At 41.3% G+C, this 21,203-nt stretch overlaps 2 protein-coding genes across 2 annotated transcripts; both read left to right on the top strand.

Annotated features, from left to right (window-relative positions):
* Positions 1 to 551: 551 nt before the first annotated feature.
* On the top strand, positions 552 to 8,211 carry LOC310867619 (delta-type opioid receptor-like; the record flags this gene model as incomplete). Its single annotated transcript, XM_083777734.1, has 3 exons — positions 552 to 682; positions 6,396 to 6,748; positions 7,676 to 8,211. Exons 1-3 carry the CDS (start codon positions 666 to 668, stop codon positions 8,209 to 8,211), a joined length of 906 nt encoding a protein of 301 aa, XP_083633860.1. The 5' UTR covers positions 552 to 665.
* Positions 8,212 to 14,615: 6,404 nt separating this feature from the next.
* On the top strand, positions 14,616 to 21,169 carry chmp5b (charged multivesicular body protein 5b). Its single transcript, XM_083778275.1, has 8 exons — positions 14,616 to 14,779; positions 16,500 to 16,604; positions 16,703 to 16,749; positions 17,730 to 17,823; positions 17,924 to 17,995; positions 18,695 to 18,803; positions 20,349 to 20,464; positions 20,765 to 21,169. The coding sequence occupies exons 1-8, from the start codon at positions 14,711 to 14,713 to the stop codon at positions 20,813 to 20,815; spliced, it is 663 nt and encodes a 220-aa protein (XP_083634401.1). The 5' UTR covers positions 14,616 to 14,710; the 3' UTR covers positions 20,816 to 21,169.
* Positions 21,170 to 21,203: the final 34 nt, after the last annotated feature.

The following is a 21,203-nucleotide window of genomic DNA, read 5'->3' as shown; positions in this document are numbered from 1 at the left end:
TAACAGACATCCACATTTTGTGGTAAAGTTGGTGAATTATAGCCTGCAGTTGTTACATTGTTGGAGCGCTCGCAGCTTGGGGTGAGTGTCCAACTAGCTATACGATCTTGAAATTGTTACGAAGTGAGAATGTGCGTATATTGCTGTAGTCCACAAAGGCTTTTTTCAGATCGAGATATATAGGCTATAGGTCAGGTGAACTGTATGCATTTTGTCTGTATGCCTTTTATTTATTTTTTATTTTGTATTCAATCATTATAGGCCGCCTGTTTTCGTTATAACCAATTAATAGCCATTACATATAGTTGGCTACTATATATTTTTAATATGTTTAAACTTTTATCCCTCTCTGACCCTCTCCAATCTTCCCTTTCAAACGCGTAAATAGCTGCATTTTATTTTAACAATTTGATACAGGTGGTGCCAAAATGGAAAGCACGTCGGTTGAAATGCTCAAAGAAGAGCTGTGCTTCTCGACGCTAGCAGACGATTGTCTGATGGTGAATTCTACTTCTTTGCTGTCTGGAGGATATTCAGAAAACCACAGTTTGACGCAGGATAAGGAGAGCTGGGACCAGGAGCCCATCTCTCCCATCATCCCCATCATCATCACAGCGGTCTACTCCGTGGTGTTTGTTGTGGGCTTGTTGGGAAACTGCCTCGTCATGTATGTTATCATCAGGTAAGGTTCTGTCCACAGTCCACACAGTTGCATATTTTAATGTTGGAGTATAGGCATTGACTTACTGTGTAGGCTAGAGTTAATTGTTGACTTAAAAAGGATAGACTAAAACCAAACTTTTTCATGTCAAGGACGACCCCCATGTTCCATGGCCCCCAGAAGCAAAGATTTTAGTTAAAAATGTTTTGCTTAAAAAACAACAACAACAACAATATATAATTCAAAGATGTGCACACATTTTCACGATGTTTCCAAAATAGCAGGTAAAAGCATATAGCGAGGCATGAAGTGACACGCTATGAGCTTGTGGATCTGCTATTTTTGAATTGCCAAAAAGTATAAAGTAGCCTATAGTACATTTGCTGGAGACCCCCGGATAAACCCCCATGGACCCCTAGGGGTCACTGGACCCCATTTTGAGAACCAATGCTATAGACAGGGGTGAAGCAACTTTGACGATAGAGAGGCCACTATATTTTCATACTCATGCACTCCAGAGGGGCCACATTGCATATAATGTTGTAGCAAAAATAGCCAATCTACAAGCTCAAAACGCGTTGCGTTTTGACTATAGTCCTACTAGACCCCAAGAAATTACATCTGGCCACAAAAGATCACAGGATATTGAATGTGACAAACTGAGACATATTGAGCCTCAGTAGGCTACCTTCATATTCAGTAGATCCTGTGATCTTCTGTCGCCAGATGTAATTTCCTGGGGTTTATTAGGACTATAGTCAATAATAATTAAAGAAATCACCATAACATTTTGTATAAAAATACATATAGCCACATGCTCGAATGCCCCCGCCCCCCTGTCAAAAAGAGCTAAAATCCCTAAAACGAAAGAAAGGAGCAAATGAAAAAAAAATCATCATCTTTTACTTTCTCTAATAACAACCTAAAACATGAACCTTGGTTGAAAAAAACTAAAGTTGTCCTTTAAGTGACGTCATGTTGCAGCCACAGTGGGCCTCAGTCACAAGTGAGATTTTTGAGGGGCGGCCAAGTCTATGGACTCTTAATGTTGGCTTTAAGCAGTGACGTCACGTAATAATGTAATAACGATATTATACTGTGGGAGCCACAGTGGTCACCCCTCACTTCACACAAGTGTGATATTTATTTGAACCACACAATGGTGAGTGGGGCAGCCAGGATCTGTTGCACTAGAATAGTACTGTAGCCTAGCCTGGGCACCATTTCATTTCGGGTATATGATCCGGTCAGGAGCGGATGATATCGTTCATGTTGTAGTATTGTTTTGTAGTCAACAGGCAGGAACAATCAAACGGAACGTCATTTTCCCTCAAACCGATTTTTCTCAATAAAAGCTGCAGGCTACGAGAGCTTTTATTGTTATTCTTCCGGTTTGAGGGAAAAGGAAGTTCCGTTTGATTGTTCCTGCCTGTCGACTACAAAACAATACTACAACATGACGTAATACTAATACCCGAAATGAAACAGAGACCATGCAGGCTTTCCTCCAAGGTGGAAGCCTGGTGAGGCGAGGTTAACTGTAGCCTAATCCTGCCGTGGGTTGTGAGATGAACACGCTCCAAGGTATTTCTTTCAAGCCAGCTTCATATTTATATCTTATATCAGTGGTTTTCAACCAGTGGTCCTCAGCTAAAGGATGGAGAGTTGCTAACCAAATGGACCCTTATTAGATCTTTAATCGAGATTTTTAATTAGAGAATGTAGAATGATGATGATGATGATGATATTCTATATGGTACCATATCAATACAGCATGGAATTGTGGACAAAATCCTATATCCAGCGACACTAAAATATTCCAAGTGTTTGGACTGAGAGGCTAAATCTCTCTAAATGGTGTATGTGGCTCAAATGCCAAATAAATAACGGACCTTGGTGTGAAAAGGGTTGAAAACCACTGTCATATATCATCGTTCGTACAAGCATTTTCCATCTGGTCTTCTTCAGTAGTAATGTTGTGGAAGGCAGACATGCAAACTTATTGGGCATGCAGGACAGACTCATAAAAAGGGATATAATGCTGGTACTCATAAGTCATTAGTAATGCTGATGTAAACATATCTAGTAATGTATCTCTAGGATAATGTGCTTGAATCCAGGATGGGTTCCCATTGCGTATAGGATGCATGGTACCAGGAAGAATGGACACCTCCATGTAAAATTGGCTATTTTGTCCAAAATGTTAATCAATAATCAGTACAATAAACTAATAAGAAACCTCTGTCTGTCCTATCTAAATCCCTTTCTCTCCTCTGTGGGTTCAGAAATTGATCTGAAGTTGTATATGCCGATTACGTTACTTCTGCAGACACTGACGGAAAGAAATCTTGCACTTTCCCCAAATTCAAGCTGCGCTTTTCCATTTTCCCACCGCACAGTGTGAGCTATGGGACCTATCATTGCCATGGTTACAGTCCCCCAAGCTATGACGGTCGGGTACTGTTAGACAGGTCCTGGATTTGATTCCTGCCGGGGGCGCTGTGGGTGCTGGGCGTGTGTTCTCTTCTCCGCGTCATTAGTGTCCATAGGTGGGGTTGGCGAAAAGGGCCTTTCTGTGTGTTGCTTGCTTGTTCTCCCTGTGTGTGTGTGTGTGTGTGTGTGTGTGTGTGTGTGTGTGTGTGTGTGTGTGTGTGTGTGTGTGTGTGTGTGTGTGTGTGTGCGTGTGCGTGTGCGTGTGTGTGTGTGTGTGTGCGTTATCCTTTTTGGTCATAAACATTTCTTTCCATGAAATAAGGCTGTATCTGCGGTGCAGTGAAATGAGTATAGATGGGAGAGAGTCTCAGCATCAGGCATGCAGTCACATGCATGCGTGCGGGCGTGCGTGCGTGCGTGCGTGCGTGCATGTTTTTTAAGTAATGTAAAGTATACATGATTAGAACAGTCATGTACATTTGACAATTATGGTCTAGTATTTTCTAATTGCTAGAAAACCTGTATTTCCAATCATTTTGGGGCATAAACAAGAAGTTGAAGGATGAATTTAAGTCATAATGATCTACCATCCATGTTCATTATGTATACTTCACGTTACTTTTTTTCAAATGTTTTATTTTTTAACATGTTGGACAAAATAGCCAATTGTACATGTAGGTGCCCACTCTTCCTTAGTGCCCACTCTTCTTGTATCCAGATGCATAGGCTATGTGGAGGGATTTTTTGTACCAAAATATTATGGGACAACTTCTGTCGCAGTGACTGTAATTTGCAGTCATATCAAATACGCCATAGCACCTTCCAAAGAATATGACCATTGTTGGGGTAACATAAGGAATTCTTGGCACAGAAAATCATATTGTAGCATAACATTATTTTTAATTTAAAGTAAAAATTAAATTGATTTTAAAGTGATGTCCCCCACATCGAATATGACAATGTCTAACAACAAACAACAAACCTCTGAACTAAGATTCAAACCTTTTCAAATCAGCAGTGGTTCATCGTGCTGATGAATCGCTTGCATTTCATTCAATATTATTTATGACATGCATGAGAAACAAATCTCCCATGATGTCTGGTGAAATGGCAATTACCTCAAATCAAATTGATTGCACAATCCTGTCAGCCTCAGGCCAATTTATTTCCCCACCTCTACTATAATGCCATACCACAAGCCAGGGCTGTACATTTTACTGTTTAGTAGCACAGTACTACAACTCAAAAATATCACCGCTATATATTCTACAAATATGTTGCAGTATAGTTTGGGATATTGCGATTGACATGAGGGAAGAAGCTGGAGGATGTTGACTGAAAATAAATGGATGATTCTGATTTCTGAATAGCTATAATTTAAGGGATGTGATTGTTATTGCGACTGCAGGTCGCATTTACTATGAAATTGTACGCTTTTGTCCGTCAGTGTATCACTCAAAATCCCCATACAAGGGAAAGCCCCCATATATGGAGCCCAGATCTCGTGACATCATCAGGGATGGATATAGTAATGTCAAGTAATGTCATACTAAATACTACATGCTGTCACAATTTAGCCCATATATGGAGCAACTCTACATCTGACCTCAAATCTCAAACCCTTAGATCTCCACATATGGATATATGTCAGAACCTGTTCTGACATTCCATATGTTGATCCTTCCCCATCCATCCTTCCTCTTCGATGTCTCCCTTTTGACTGATACCTGTCCATTCAAACTCTAGTAGGGCCTGCCCCGAAGTTAATAGTGCAGCCGGTGAAAACTAGAGTTCTCAACAGGCCTGAAACTGAAGGCCTGGCCCTACCTGGGCCCTCACCAAACCCTCTACACTCAAGATACTGCCCCCGCTGCCACCCTTAGATCTTCATATATGGAGCTGACCTGGTCTGACATTCCATATGTTGATCTGACCTCATCAAACCCCTCAAGACACACTCCATATTATGGCCAGTACATAATTCATTCTATATGTTGATCTGACCCCCCATTCCAAAGCACCAGCGCTCGCCCATAGTCTGCTCACTCTCACTAAAATGCTAAATAGGCACATGCTTAATGGATCCATAAGCAAGGACGATTGACATAGAAGTCTACCTCTTTTGTTCAAATAGCAATTACTCATATTATCTAACTATGGGCTGTAATGGTGAGTGACTTATTTTTGCCTTGGTTCTAGGATTTGCTCATAAATGGTAAATGGTGCATTTATATAGCTCCTTTATCCAAGGCGTTTTACATAGATTGTGCATTACATTCACCCATTCACACACACATTCATACACCGATGGCGGCGGAAGCCATGCAAGGTACCAACCAGCACATCGGGAGCAATTTGGGGTTCAGTGTCTTGCCCAAGGACACTTCGACATGTAGACAGGAGGAGCCGGGATTCGAACCGCCGACCCATGGATTGCATTAGATGAAAATTTAGAAAATATAGTGGTCTCTTCAGCATGTAATATTGTCTATGGTTATGCTTTTTTGCCACAGTTAGATTGCCTTTTACACATCATCTGAGGAAAGGAATTTGCATTCATCTTTTACTTAACCATATGGCGTCACAATTCTTGGCATTTCATAATAGGCAGGCGAACATTAGTCAAAAGAAGTGAGTCTATAGATATATAGAGTACAGGTAGCTGGGGGACCCTGGTCAGTAAAATATATAGGGGTGGTTGAGTTATACATTCATATTATAGCAATATAAAACAGTTGTCAGCACTAAATATTGCTCAGCATATGAGTTTCTAGAACTCTGAAACACACTTCACTTCACACTTAATTTACCTCTCCACGGACAGAACAACCAACACGTTTCAAGCTAGCAGGTTGTCTGAGGCCTCATTCACACGTACCAAACACCAATCAAGCAAATGTTTGGTCGTTTTTTTTTTTTCTTTTAACAAATCAAACCATGTGACTCCCATTGGAAAAGCATTGTGGTGGCCCAAAAAACTAAAAAACGACCAAACATTTGCTTGATTGGTGTTTGGTACGTGTGAATGAGGTCTGAGAATGAGCCATGTTTTAATTAATATGAGCCATGTTCTAATTAATCCCCATAACTTCACTGCTTAATGGACCTAACAGCATGATATTTTGGCGACTTTGATGTGGTTAATTATCCATTAAGTAGTTATGGAAATGTTTGAGGTGTTACACTTGGGCAAATTTGTTCGTCATGTTTCCGTTTTCTTCTCATTCAAGCAACATTGTATCTTCCATTATTATTTTCTATTATTGGCTGTGAGTCCGTGACCTACCTGTTACTTTAACAGGTACACAAAGATGAATACGGCCACCAACATTTACATATTCAACCTGGCCCTCGCCGACGCCCTCGTCACCACGACGATGCCTTTCCAGAGCACCGACTACCTGTTGCACACGTGGCCCTTTGGCGAGGTGGTGTGCAAAGTGTTCATTTCCATAGACTACTACAACATGTTCACTAGCATCTTCACTCTCACCATGATGAGTGTGGACCGCTACGTGGCCGTGTGCCATCCAGTGAAAGCCCTGGACTTTCGCACGCCGATGAAAGCTAAGATGATCAATGTGTGCATCTGGATTCTGTCCTCGGCTGCAGGGGTACCAGCACTCATCCTGGGTGGCACCCAGACCAACAATGGTGAGAGAAAGCTTCTTTCTACCAATTTACAATTTACAATTTAGGCATTTAGCAGACGCTCTTAATCCAGAGTGACTTACATTAAGCAAGAACAAAAAAGCATGGGAATACATCACATGAAAAGCATTTATCATGAAATATGCGTAAGCTAAGAAAGTAACAGTGGAATTTCTATATAATGAAACTATACATATATTATATACTATACTATGCTATACATATGTACTATGACGTGCTATGACTAGTTGACTACATACAATGCAATTATAGTGCTGTCTACATAACATGCTATAAGTCTGTATCAAATGCTATCTAAGTCTACAGAAATGCTATCTAAGGGGGTAGGGTAAGTGCTATGGGCCATGATGGAGTCTGAAAAGGTGGGTTTTCAGACTACGGCGGAAGATTGGGAGTGATGCTGCAGTTCTGACTGCAATGGGAAGTGCATTCCACAGTTTCTTCACCCTCACCCTTCACCCTCACCCTCTTCCGTGGAAAGAATCTCTAAAGCCTATTTGTGCTTAAGTTGTGCACTGGTGTTGCATGGCGAGCTCGTATATCAGCTGCAAATCAGGCATCGTCAGAATGGAAGGAGTGACAGCCATACATTTATTAAAAGGTTTTGAGCCAGTGAGAGCTGCATCTCTCCAAAACAAATTATAATAATTTCATGAATGGAAATGTATTCCACCTTTTCCCTTTTGAGGTACAGTACGTGCATTATGTTTTTCCCTGAATACATGCTGTGAAAAGCAAGATGTTCCATTCAAAGAGCACACTACATTAGCTGTTCTGTTGCTCACAGTGACAGCCGACAAATGGACAGTTGAGAGTGTTGTTTAGCTGATGATGAAGTACTTCTGTGCTAAAAGTGTGGGTGTATTTCCTCCTCCCTTCTCTCCTTCCTGTCCCACCACCCCCCTGTAGGTACGACGGAGTGTGCCTTGCAGTTCCCGGAGCCGTACGTCTACTGGGACACGCTGATGAAGGTCTGCGTGTTTGTTTTCGCCTTCGTGGTGCCAGTGCTGATTATCACAGTGTGCTACACCTTGATGGTGCTGAGGCTGAAGAGCGTGCGCATGCTGTCCGGCTCCAGGGAAAAGGACCGCAACCTGCGTCGAATCACGCGGCTGGTGTCGGTGGTGGTGGCCGTGTTCGTGGTGTGCTGGACGCCCATTCACATCTTCATCCTGGTCAAGGCCCTGGTGGCGGTGCCCGAGACCATAGGCGTCATGGCGCTGTACTTCTTCTGCGTGGCCCTGGGCTACACGAACAGCAGCCTCAATCCCGTCCTCTATGCCTACTTGGACGAGAACTTCAAGCGCTGCTTCAAAGACTTCTGCCTCCCCGCAAGGTTAAAGGGAGCCAGCAGCAGGGGTTCGGGGAACAACAAGACTCGGAGCGCAGTCAGGGAGGCCCCTGTTCCTCTGCAGAATCCTGACAGGACTAGCAAGCCTGCATGACTAGCGATGGAGCTCTCGTCCATCTCCCACATTGGAAAGGAAGATTCAAATGACCTGGGCTTAACCCAAATCACATCATCAGCAATGTAGACTCAACAGTATAATGGTACAGTATTTTGACTCTATAGCTAAAATTTGGTGAGGGATGACAGAGAGAAGTTAAATCAGTTTCGAGGACTGTTTATGTGAATGGTACTGTATAAATTGTGTAATTTTTGAAAACATGTCAAAGTTTAATTTCAAGAATATTACAATCAATTTCAGTTGTTAACTAATTATTTAAATGTTCTGGATTACCAAATACATACATCACATACCTGTTGCAGAAATATGTGACATAAATCATAGAGACATAGAGATTAATTCATTGCAAATTTGCAACCCTTTCATTTATTAATTGTAATTTGCCATTTTCATGTCATAGCACAAATAAAAGATGATGCTTGATTTTAGGACTGGTCAAATCCAGCAATGTGGGAGCAAATTCTGCTGTTTCAAGACTGCAAAATTGGGAAGCTATTGGCATTTGAGACAGAATGTGATATCATTTTGAGTTTCTGAAGAAGGTCTTTTTGGCACTTACTGTATAGCCTATACACTTACTAAAACATTTACTGTACCATAAATTATGTTTATTATATATATACTGTAGGCCTATAGACAATTATGGTGTACAGCACAAATAGCATTACATCACAGGTTGTCAAATTAAAATGTTAACATTCTCAGGGATATATTTGCTCATTTACATTTCTAAGTTACTAAAGAGTACTAAAATCTAGTGAGACATCAATGAAGATTGTTAGTTTATTGTCTTGGTTCACAGGTAGGTTCATATACACTGTCGTTTGTGCATTCTTTGTCCCCGCCAAGACTATCTTTTGCCGCCTGTCCGTCCGTCCGTCCGTCTGTATGTCTGTGTCCGTACGTCTGTCTGTCTGTCTGTCTGTCTATGTCTACAGCTAATCTCTGGCACCCTTGGACCGATCTGCGTGAGACTTTGCACACACACACACACACACACACACACACACACACACACACTCTCTGGAGGCCCCAAAATGTTCACATCTGCCTGTTATAGCGCCACCAGGAGGCCGATTTGTGCAAAACTATTTTTTTATATTACTCCTACAGATTTCCAATCTCCTACATCACACAAATCGGTACACATTATCGCTATAGTCATGTCATCAAGATGGACCCATCTGATATTTCATTTTCATGATTGGCTAAGATTGACTTCTACTACCTGGCCTGGCAGAGAGCTGTGCTCCTCTGAGCACATTTTTCTAGTTTGTATTGGTATTAGCATGTGCCTTCCTCTGCTTTTTTATTTGTTTTTATCCTTATCTTTTTGGTTTCAATAGTGCCTTTGATAGTCCAGGATGCCATAAAGATGATTTAAAGAATGATTAGTGGATGTGGTCAGAACAGCACTTGAAGAGTAAATAAATGCTTGCTGTCGGATGGAAACCTAAAACTACTACTTTTCAGGATTCAAATTCCAAAAAAGCAACAAAATACAGCCGATATACTGTAGGTGCATATTATATTATAATTTACAGTGCTGTTTCCATTGCCATGTCCTTGACACCCATAAGCCTGCGAGACATGTTCTGCAGCGTGGCTGATGGACCATGGTGTCAGCAGCATGGCTGTTGTTTTGAGCTGCATGTTGAGAGCTGCTTTTATGTGCTTGAGAGAAGACTGCAGAAAAATCCACGTGTTTATATGGATGATCATGAGGCAATAGGCTGGTGGAAGTGGAAATCCTGGACTTGAATGTTCATTTTGAATTTGACAGAGGGCTCTCTCTATCAACTCTGACCCTGGAGTTGTGTCCAGTGTGAGGAGTTGTTAGTTATGTTTATAGTATTATGTAAATCAATCGTGTGAGCTGTTTGCATTTGGCCTTGATGCACATATTGTAATTGAAGCGTTCACTTTAATGTAGGCCTAGTACATGAATAGTAAATCAATGCAGTCTATGAAATCAGATAGCTCTTTTAAGACTGTTCGCACGTGCTTGAATATACAGTATTCTGAAAACTATACAGTATCATTGATATATTATAGAAACACGCACGCACACACACTTGTATCTCATTTTATGTACAGCTATCAAGCAAGCCTATATTTATCTTTGATAAATATATATGTAATGTTGTCAGTGCTTGATGTCTGTGCTGCTTTGAATGTATTGTAGAGCGTACTGCTTCTGTATTACTGTATGTACATATGACAGTCATCATGGGTGTAGTGTGTAATAAATATATTACTTTGGAATTTATTTTGTAGTATTTCTTTAAGTAGTAATTTAATAGTAGGTCTAATTAAACAACATGACGTTCATGTTCTACATTTTCATGTCAGATTGATTATAGTATAAACAATGGTTTGGGTGAATTTTCATTTGGTAGGACACAACAAGCAAATAAACATGAATAAAAATGATATAACTGAATGTTTAAAGTTAAGGTCTTCTATGACAGCTGGGGATGGAAGTTCTGTTCTCTGAGCATGGACAGTGACATAATTCAGAGGAACTTTGCTATGAGCGCGTCCTTATTAGTTCATGTCTGTGCTTGCCGTTTTATAACCCTGTTATTTTTCCACATTTGTTTTTGGCTGCAAAATGACAGCCAGGTCAATAGATACTGTCCAGTGCTTGATAATTAAGTATGGTAGTGAAATTCATACTGGCTAGCTCTTCTCTTGTACTTAAAATTTCTTCTTTATGTCCATTCAATCTGCAGTATGTGACAGCTAATTTTGGAGCCGCTGTGTCATCAAATGGAGCTCTACAAGGAATGTGGTCATCCTAAATTTGTTTTGCCTCCTAAACTCTATATTACATTTGAAGATTACACCATGTGTCACAGTGGCTGACTCAGAATGCAAGTCCATATAGAAGCAGTTGTGGAAAGAAATTATGTACATTTAAAACTGGAGCCACAAAGCCATTTCAGACCTATACAGTATACAGTATTTATATTTATACAGTATTTGAAAAAAGCCGATCTCCAAGCTCACAACGTATCGCTTTGTGACACGTGAGCATGCAGATCAGCTATTTTCAGGATTTGTATACATTTGAAAACTTGGGAGCTTCTGCTTAAGTGCATAATGAGTACTTTTACTTTTGGCACATTTACTTCTTCCATCACTGCATGGTTCAGACTTCAGAGGGCCTTTTTGCCCTTTCCCTGTGTGTCAGGGGAGCCCTCCAGAGGAAATGAAATGGTATTGGAGTTCTGGAAGATTGTTCTGTAGGAATTAAAAGAGATAGGCCTATGCAGTTTCTCACCATTCACATCAAGATCCATGTTTTTAGGATGTTGGCAGTAGAGTTAGTGGCATTTAGTGACATTAATATAAAACACATGTCTAACCACATGTATAATGTATGTTGTAGTATGTTAGCCCTTTAGCCAGAGGAGGATGTCTTTCCAGCCAAGCTTCATCAATGCTTTGTTGACAAGCATGTGCTGCTGCTCTGTTGTACTTTCTGCCTTCTATCACATCAGCTACTCAAGTCTCCACACAGAGGTGTCAACCCTGCATCTTGGAGTAAAATAGAATGAAAAGTATAGATTGTAAATGGTGTGGAACTCACCCATCCCACTGACACTAGTGTTTTTAGTTCCATACCATTTATTTTACCTTGTCAAACACACAGATGATTATCTTTATAATCATCCCCCGGGCTTGCCGGAAACCGGGCCAGCCCCCTGGCCGCGTTCCTGTGCGTCTGGAACTTCCACGGACCCCCCAGGGACCCCCACACGGAGTTGCACCACTCACTTCACACAGGCGTGATTTTTTTCTTCTTCAAAACAACAAAATGTGTAAGTAGTTTCAAACACATTGATTTTATTACCTTTATGAATGTTGTAGTTGCCTTAGGTCCAAATTACTCCTACTACTACTAATAAATATGAAAAGGTATCAAAGGCTATCATATATAAATGTACCTACTTGTATTCATGTATTGACCCTATAACCCCTCAAATGGTACCAATATCTGCTCTGGCTCATGGACTATTATCCTATGTGTATGCTGTGTCGATATCTTTGATTTTTCGACTTCCAATTATATATGGCATGAGAGTCATGTTACAAAAACGGTTGGAATGGAGTCAGCACTCCCACAAACCCCTATTAGACCCCTTATTAGAACATCTCACACGACCGCTTCGTATTGGAGTAGGGTTGAAACTAATTGAGAGGCATTAGGCTCAGGCTAGCACTGATTTGCATACCAGGCATGCCAGGCAGGTAGCCTACATGTGATCACTTTTTTTTATTTTTGAGTGGCGCGGCCACTTCAACGAACAGCAATGTGTGTCCCTATCCCCCTTTTGAAACCAGTCCCTTGACTTGTAGTTCTCTCGGGAGGTTCCATCGTCAGGAAGTGCCCCTCCAGCTGAATCAAGTTCCTTTAATTAGGGTGCTGGGTATAAAAAACTCGCCCTCCTTGTGCAGAAACAGGAAAACAGACACCATTCGTTGCCATGGTTACCATCATGCCATTGTGTTACCTGTTATTTTGTTTGTACAGTTATATTGCATTGCATTGTGTATATATATACGTTTGTGTGACATGTGGATTTCATTAATGTGGACATTTAAAAGGAATTACAGCGTGATTGTCAAAAAGGACATTTCATATACATCCATGGTGTTTATAAATCATTGTCATTACCTGGCTACCACTGCAGTGAGCACAACGACTGTGCGTTGGCCTCATTAAAGCCAGGCCAGCACCACACTTGCTGTTTTGCTGGGGTTTACCCTTGGACTAGACAACATCTTCTGTGTCTGACGTTCTTTAAGTCCACACACTCCCATTTGCAACCGCCGTGTGACCAACCACACGGCACGAGGAGTTCTCTCTTCTGGGTTGCTTGTCGCCTGCGGGCTTGGTCTATTATAAACCTCTATTGGGTTTCATTCAGTTCAGTTCAAACAATAGTCAGAGTCAGACAACCAATAGTCCGACAGCCAATACTCAGACAACTAATAGTCAGACAACCAATCGTCAGACACCCCGACAGCACCACTCACTTCAGACGGGTCTGATTTTTGAGGGCTATATAGAGCTTTTGTCCCCACACGTCTCAATATTTACCATTGACAATGAAATGACTGAGAAATTACTGTAGGTCAAATGTTCGCCAACCTAAATCTTGTCCCCACACGTCTCATATTTGGATGACCAGGGGGAGGTAATATAGAGACCAGGATTACTGCAGGTTTTTTGTGAGGGTATACCTACCTACCCTAGGGGACGGCAGACGGGAGAACATGCAAACTCCACACAGAAAGGCCTTTCGCCAACCCCACCTAGGGGATGGGCGCTGATGACGTGGAGGAGAGAACACTCTACAAGACTACTGTCTGGGCCCTGGGGGGTGGATCATTGTGAAGGAAAGGTTAGTGAAAGGTTAGTGAAAACGCTCTGAATCACTGGCAATTAAGGGCAGCTTCTTAGACAATGTATTGACTCTGGAAGTCAATTACTTAAAATCGATTAAAAAATTGTGGCAATGACGATATTTCAGTGAATCGATTTTTCTCCCACTCCTAATAGAAAATGGGACATTTTGACCACTTACGTTGACATTGACACATAGCTCATCATTTTCACACATTCTTTCCAATCTAGAAACATTGATTAGAAGCATATTTCCCGGGGGGTATTTGCTACCCCTTCTTCTAAGACACTAAACACTAGATCAGTGTTTCTCAACCTTTGTGCCCCTATCCAATATCCAGGTGCCTTACCTACCACCCAACTTTATTTGTATTGTTTATATTTATTGTGTTTATTATTTAGAAAACATCTACTCGATTTCCAAATATCAAGTGTCGCAATATTGCTTGCTCTGGGTGGATCTTTGTTGGCTGTAAAGTGTCTTGAGACAACCTGTTGTGATTTGACACTTTAATAAAATTGAATTGAATTGAAGTGGAATGTTACTGTTAGTATGTGATTAGTGTTATATGTAATTCCTTAGCCTATAGCCTACTTCAGGAGAGGAGAGGATAAAACTCCTATTACGATTATAATTGTTGATGGAAGGCCCTGTCACATCAGGCCCCTCTCACAGCACTGAATGACAGGGCTGTCACAGGCCCTGTCATGGTATTATGTTACCAGCCCTGTCACAGGGATGTCAGGCCCCAAACTGCCACTGCACTGACAGTCACACAGGCACAGCCTTGGCTGGGCTGGGCACTTCTGCACTCAGCCAGAGAATAGAAGCACAATGAGGATATCACTCCCTTGCTTGATCACTCCAGTAGATGGCGGCAATGCAACGATTATGGATGCCAAACAAAAGAGTCATGTGACTGCGCTCACTGACGTCAGATCAAAGTTGCTCTTCCGACTTCCGGGTGTATTTCTACTAGATGGTGTTCGGTTTGGTTTGACAGAGCTAAGTAGCTACATTATTAGTTATTTCTATAATCAAATAACCTTATTAAAGAAATGAATCGTATTTTCGGTCGAGGGAAAGCAAAGGGTCCACCACCCAACCTCACAGACTGCATAGGAAGTGTAAGTTGATTATTTTGACATCCACATGAAGACTGTCATGAAGGAAATAAACAAAGAGCTCTTTCTGGGCATTGTTTCTGGGAGTTCGGGCTAGAGAGAGAGAGAGAGAAAGCTGACGCCAAGAAGCATAAACCAGACTAATAGTTTATAACGTTTTAACTAACATGTCATGGGCAGATTGTTAGCTCTTATCGGATGCTATTAGGCCAGTTAGAATGCAAAAGAAAGACGTTTATGGATGCTATAGCTATACCCAAACCCAAAGTCTTGTTTGGTTACGTAATTGACGTAACAAGATGACTGTGTCAAATATAAAACTTGTTGGCACTTTAGATTAAAGTCTAGAAGTAGGAATTTGATGTTTTTTATGTGACAATCTTGGTCAACATTAATAACCAGTTTGGCAGGTTTGAAGGGAGTGACTACTATGAACCTTGACAAAAAATGTATCTCATTTCTCATGGCCGTGAATGACTCATCCTAGCCGCAATTTGGGACCTTGCGTCGTCCACTGTTAACAGTTTTGTATTGAGTTGTGCTTGAAATGTACTGTAATTCTCCAATCTGTTAATACATTCATTAATCAATCAATGAGCTACTTTCTGTCAAGAAATTCTCTGCAGGTGATTATTTTGAACCACTCCCTTACGGAGCTATGTGTGTGGGTCTGGTCCACAAGATTCGATACACCACCAAGATACCCATGTACCTGTCTAAATACTTCCTTAATGTAAACGAAGTCCACACCCACAACACCAGAGGGAGTGCAACAAACCATGTGCAACCCAGATTCGGCACAAACAAGGGACTAAATTCTTTTCGCTCCTATGCCACCAAAATGTGGAACGCCCTACCAACAGTCATTAAGACATGTGAATCCCTTGACTCCTTCAAAACCGCTCTCAAAGGGCACCTACGGATGGCTGCAATTCGAAACTGGCCTCTGTAAAATCTGAATCCACCCCCCCCCCCCCATTTTCCCTCACTGTATATTGTATCTTTTCCCTTTTTTGATGAATGATGATGAATTCCTGTTCTGTTCTTTAGCTACATAGAAATGTCTATTTGTATGTCTTTAAATGTTTTGATGAATTGAACAATGTGGACCCTGTTGTAAACAAGTGTAATGCTTAATTGGGTCGTCCACTCACAGTTGACAGTCTTTGTATTGAGTTTGTGCTTAAAATGTACTGTAAATTCTACAAACTGTTAATAAATATTTCAATCAATCAATCAATGTGTGTGTGTGGGTGGGTGGCTCGTGGCTGGCTGGCTGGGTGGGTGCTAGCCCCTCTCGGAACCCCCTGGGTCAGCTCATTCTTTCGTGGACCCATTGGGTCCCGGTTCAGAAGTTTGTTTCCTTATACAAAAGATGGAATGCAGACATGAATACCATCGGAAACGTCATCTCTGCGGCGTTTGAGTGATTGTGACCCCGTTTCAAACGAAGCCTATAAGAGCTATAGGATACAACGGAAACCGATGAGAATTTTCCTTTGCCGCAGAAGCCGTTAAGTATTTTTAATCTGTGTTTGACCGATTGGTAGCTCTGATTCCTCTGATCCTTCCTTGTTTATTGACATCCCAATCCTGCCGTGGCGTCACTACTGTTATAAACGTATTGTTTGGTCAATTTGGGGCACATAATAATGTTGATGGTTGATGCTGAACTGAAGACCTAATTTGTATAACAAAGACATATTTCTTATTCTGTTTGAAGGTGGACTCTCGAGCCGAGTCCATTGACAAGAAGATTGCCAGACTAGATGTTGAACTGGTGAAGTACAAAGACCAGATGAAGAAGATGAGAGATGGACCTTCAAAGGTGAGCTTTCATCAAAGGTGACATAGTTTTGCATTAAGAACATTAGTTACACAACAGATGTGGTGCCATGTATTCAATGTGTTTTTATTTTCTATTAGAACATGGTCAAGCAGAAGGCGCTGCGAGTTCTGAAGCAGAAGAGAGCGTAAGTAGAGTTGTACAGAATGTTTTCCTCCCCGATACCTACTGATCCGATACCAGTGTGTAATTAAAAAAATCACATCCGTGTGAAGTGAGGGGCACTCTTGTACATCATCCATTCATTGTCAATGGGAATTGAATCTTTGTGTAGGACAAAAATAGCAGATTTGCTCGTCTACATATTCCATACTCCATTCATTGTCAATGGGAATTTAATATATTGTGTAAGACGAAGAAATCTACACTATAGCTGAATATAGGAGGGGCTAGCGCCCCTCAAAAAAAGAAAACCGCAGAGAGTACAAATGGAACTAAATAGACCCTTACAGGTCTGTAACTCGGCATGCATTCTTTGCAAATGGAACCAAATTATTTGGTTCCATCTGTACACTCTCAGAGTTATGGGGGACTGGGAGTCTTTGAAATTAAGACGTTTTGAGAACCTCTTTGCAAATGGAACCAAATTATTTGGTTCCATCTGTATACTCTCAGAGTTATGGGGGACTGGGAGTCTTTGAAATTAAGACGTTTTGAGAACCACTGATCTAGGAATAAATAAATAAATATACATTTTTATTTTATTTTTGCACCTTCAAGTTAGTAAAATAATATAACATCACCTCAAACATTCAAAATATGACTGTAAATTAAATATCATGTGATACATTTACGTGGCATCAGATTGGCATAGAATGCCATACCGATACTGCCTATAATGCTGTATCGGCAGCTTTTCCAATATTGGTATCGGAACAGGGACAACTTTAAATAGAAGTTGTTTTAAACTTGATGCAGAACAGCAGAAGTCATCAGGCTGCCATTTGACAGTAAATGTTAAGGCTCAGTATACTTTGACAATTAGTGGAATTATTGTTATTTTTGGGTGGGAAGTTGTAAACATTTTGAAAATGTGTCCAAAATAAATAGAGACACCAGGATGTGATGGAGTATAAACTTCACTGTACATCGATATTGTCTCCGCAGGTATGAGGGCAACAGAGATAACCTCATGCAGCAGTCATTTAACATGGAACAACAAAACTACACGATCCAGTCTCTCAAAGACACTAAAACCACAGTAAGGGACATGTGGCATTCTGCAACTACAGTATGAATACTTTGTCTGGGATGCTAACAAAACGTTTGGTTTCTTAACCTTAAGTGTGCTTTTCTTTTAGGTGGATGCCATGAAGATCGGTGCCAAAGAAATGAAGAGAGCCTACAAGGATGTGAAGATTGACCAGATCGAGGTAATATTCTGCTTTAACGGTATTATTCTACAGTACAGGGACAGCCATAGTTGAATGGGTAGAGAGGCTAGCTGGGAAATGGAAGGTCCCAGATCTAAGTGTCCCTGAGCAAGACACTTAAACCCCTGGCACGCATACTCCCGTTTTTAGGCGATAACCTACTCCCCAACGGTGGTTGGGAAAACTACAACATGACTTCACTGAGCCACGGTGATAAGTGGCTCACCGCCCACCCCAACACATCTGTTTTTTACTAACTACCGTGGTGGTTGCCGTTGTTAGGTTATCAACTAAAAACTGGAGTATGTGTCCTGCTTAAGTGCTCCCTGGCTTCTGTATTAATAATGCCACTGCTCCTAATAATTACAGAGGACATAATTCACTTTTTTTTTAATACGCCAAAGGACTGGACCATATCAATACATTATTATTAGCCTACAGATTTGTTTCTATTGCACTCATTTCTCTGCACCGTTAGCATCTCCGTAATCATGTTATGATACTTGGGGAATTCATATAAATTAATACAGCAAACATTCATACTCCAAACCTTGAATACAGGATGCAGACACATTAACTATTCCCATGGTTTAGTTAATTCAGAGAATTTAAATGGCCACATTTTAATTCCCACTGCCAGTGACCCTCACACAAGACAAATGGATCCCCTGAAATAAAGTTTATTTTTTCAATATTCAGGATCTTCAGGACCAGCTGGAGGACATGATGGAAGATGCCAACGAGGTGCAGGAGGCGATGAGCAGAAGCTACGGCACGCCTGAGATCGATGATGATGACCTGGAAGCGGGTCAGTGCAAAACGCTGGTTTTCAAACCCTTTTCTGTAAAACATTCTGGCAGCATCGTTGGATAATCACTCAACGGCCCTGCGTACCACTTGTTCTTTTGAACTTGAACTGCAAACTGTAGCAGTGGAATCACACTGTGCAATAAGCACGATCCAGTACCCTATGGTTTACGGTTGGAATGACAATTATAATTGTATAATTTGAAGGGAAAGGATAATGCCATTCCCATTTTGAATATCTAATGGTCGTCAATCATATTCAAACTAATTGTAGCTCTTTATAAAGGGCAGGGTTGGAACACTCCTATACATAGCGAGAGACTATACTCAAGCTTTGGATTCATAGAGACGTTCCTACACTGGATGATTGGTACAAGGAGGTAATGACTGTGGTTCCTTTGGAGAAACTGACTTATCTCCTCCGTGATAATATGGAAGGGTTCACGAAGGTATGGGAACCAGTCTTATAGGGGATTCACACTGAGACGGACTGAATCCGTTTCATTGGAACCGTTTTCGAATACGGTTGCCTGGTCCCCGATGGCCATGATTCACATTGCCCGAGATTCAACAGCGCACCCGGGTACACTTGCATAACACACTTTAATCCTCCTGATGACGGTGTGCTTGATGGCTGGCGCGCACGGACACTGACCATCAACTGTGCGACATTGTCTCAAATAAATCCAGACACACTGAATTGCATTGCCTCTTTGGCTTTTTGCCATTATACTACTTGTCAGCCTGCCTGCTATTCACTGTGTCAGTCAGTTCTGTGCTCCAGTGTATTAGTTTGCTATGGATTCTACTTTAGCATTATTATTATTTTGTTTTACTTTGGAAACTGTGCCAAGCAAAGCCCAAGAGCCACGTGTAGTCCGCAGAATAAGATCAGCGCGGTGCTGCGCGTATAAGCAGATTCAACAGGAGAAGGGCGGCGTTGAGAAATGCGCTGGTGTTACGCATCGTGCAGAGGCTGTGCTTTTTTTTGTTGCCGCTTGGCTCGTCGACTGCATGCATTCACATTGGAACGATCCGTATCTGAATACACTTCAACGGTCCAGAGACCCTCCCCCCATGCGGTCCCGGGGACGGTTGGGCGATCCGCTCCCGGGAACGGTACGCATCATTCACACTACCACAACATCTGCCAAGTGGTCCCGAGTGCGCACCCGGGACCATAGTGTGAATCCCCTATTAGACACAGTGGACCCTTCTAGACTGCGCTTCAACATACCTTATTGAACGATAGTGAATAACAAAGACTCTGGTGACCTGTAATGTACTATCATGTCAAGACTGTGGTGTACTCGTTTTGTCTTGTTTTGCATTTTGTTTTTTGTCTGTGCATTGTAATGTCCGTATTGTGGTAAAAATGTGTGGTTCTATATACATAGAATTGCGATTGTTCAGCTGTGAAATTTCAGAGCCTCAATAAAAATACATTGATATATCCTTAATAGATTAAAAACTAGACGCGTAACTAGTAAATTACACACAAAAACTGGATAGTTTCAGAAATGAACTCTGTAGTTTGTGTCCACAGAGCTTGATGCCCTTGGAGATGAACTGCTGCTGGATGAGGACAGCTCCTACCTGGATGAGGCCTCTACAGCTCCCTCCATCCCAGAGGGCTTGCCCAGTGACAAGTCCACCAACAGGGTACGAATAACTGTAGTTTTGACAGTATTAGCACACGTCGGAGTAACTCGATAGTTAACTATTCCCTCTTTACACCAATTCCTTAATGGTTCACATTAACTATTCCTATAGGGGGTTCCAATAGGAACAAGTCTGTAACAGATGGTCTGTTAGGTTCCATTTGTACACTGAGAGTTATGGTTGTCCTTGAAATTAAAGTTTGGAATTGAGAACCAATGGTTCAACGAAATGTATGAGCTTAGCTATATTTTTTACACACTTCATTTGTTTTGTAATAATTGTTCATTTGAATGGTTTCAGGATGGCGTTCTGGTGGATGAATTTGGCCTGCCACAGATTCCTGCAACCTAAGACTATCAGTACAGACGGCGAGCGACAACACTGATGTTTTACGGCAACCTAAGAGTTACAGCCAGTGGTAACACTGCTGGTCTATATGTATCATAGGCTTTTTTTGTATTTATGCAACGACACTCCCCAGCGTCAGGTGGTGGTGACAGCATTGAAATGTCTTATCGAAGCAGCTTCAGGTTAGTTAATGGTAAAGCATGGCATGGATCACATATATAATGGTTAAGGATATCATCTTTTCTATGAATAAATGCCTTTCCTCTCTGAGGTGATTCTTGAAATTTGGAGTGACTAACGACTTTCTACCGCAGCATGGTGTTCCCAGCAAAATAAATTATATTTTCTGAAAATTAACCCTGATCTTTTTTTTAACTTGATTTAAAACAAA

The sequence above is a fragment of the Protomyctophum parallelum genome (assembly GCF_964188405.1).
Source record: "Protomyctophum parallelum genome assembly, chromosome: 12".
In the NCBI taxonomy this organism is placed as follows: domain Eukaryota; kingdom Metazoa; phylum Chordata; class Actinopteri; order Myctophiformes; family Myctophidae; genus Protomyctophum; species Protomyctophum parallelum.
Note: the sequence above shows the minus strand (reverse complement) of the source record. Positions and strands in the feature narration are given on the sequence as shown.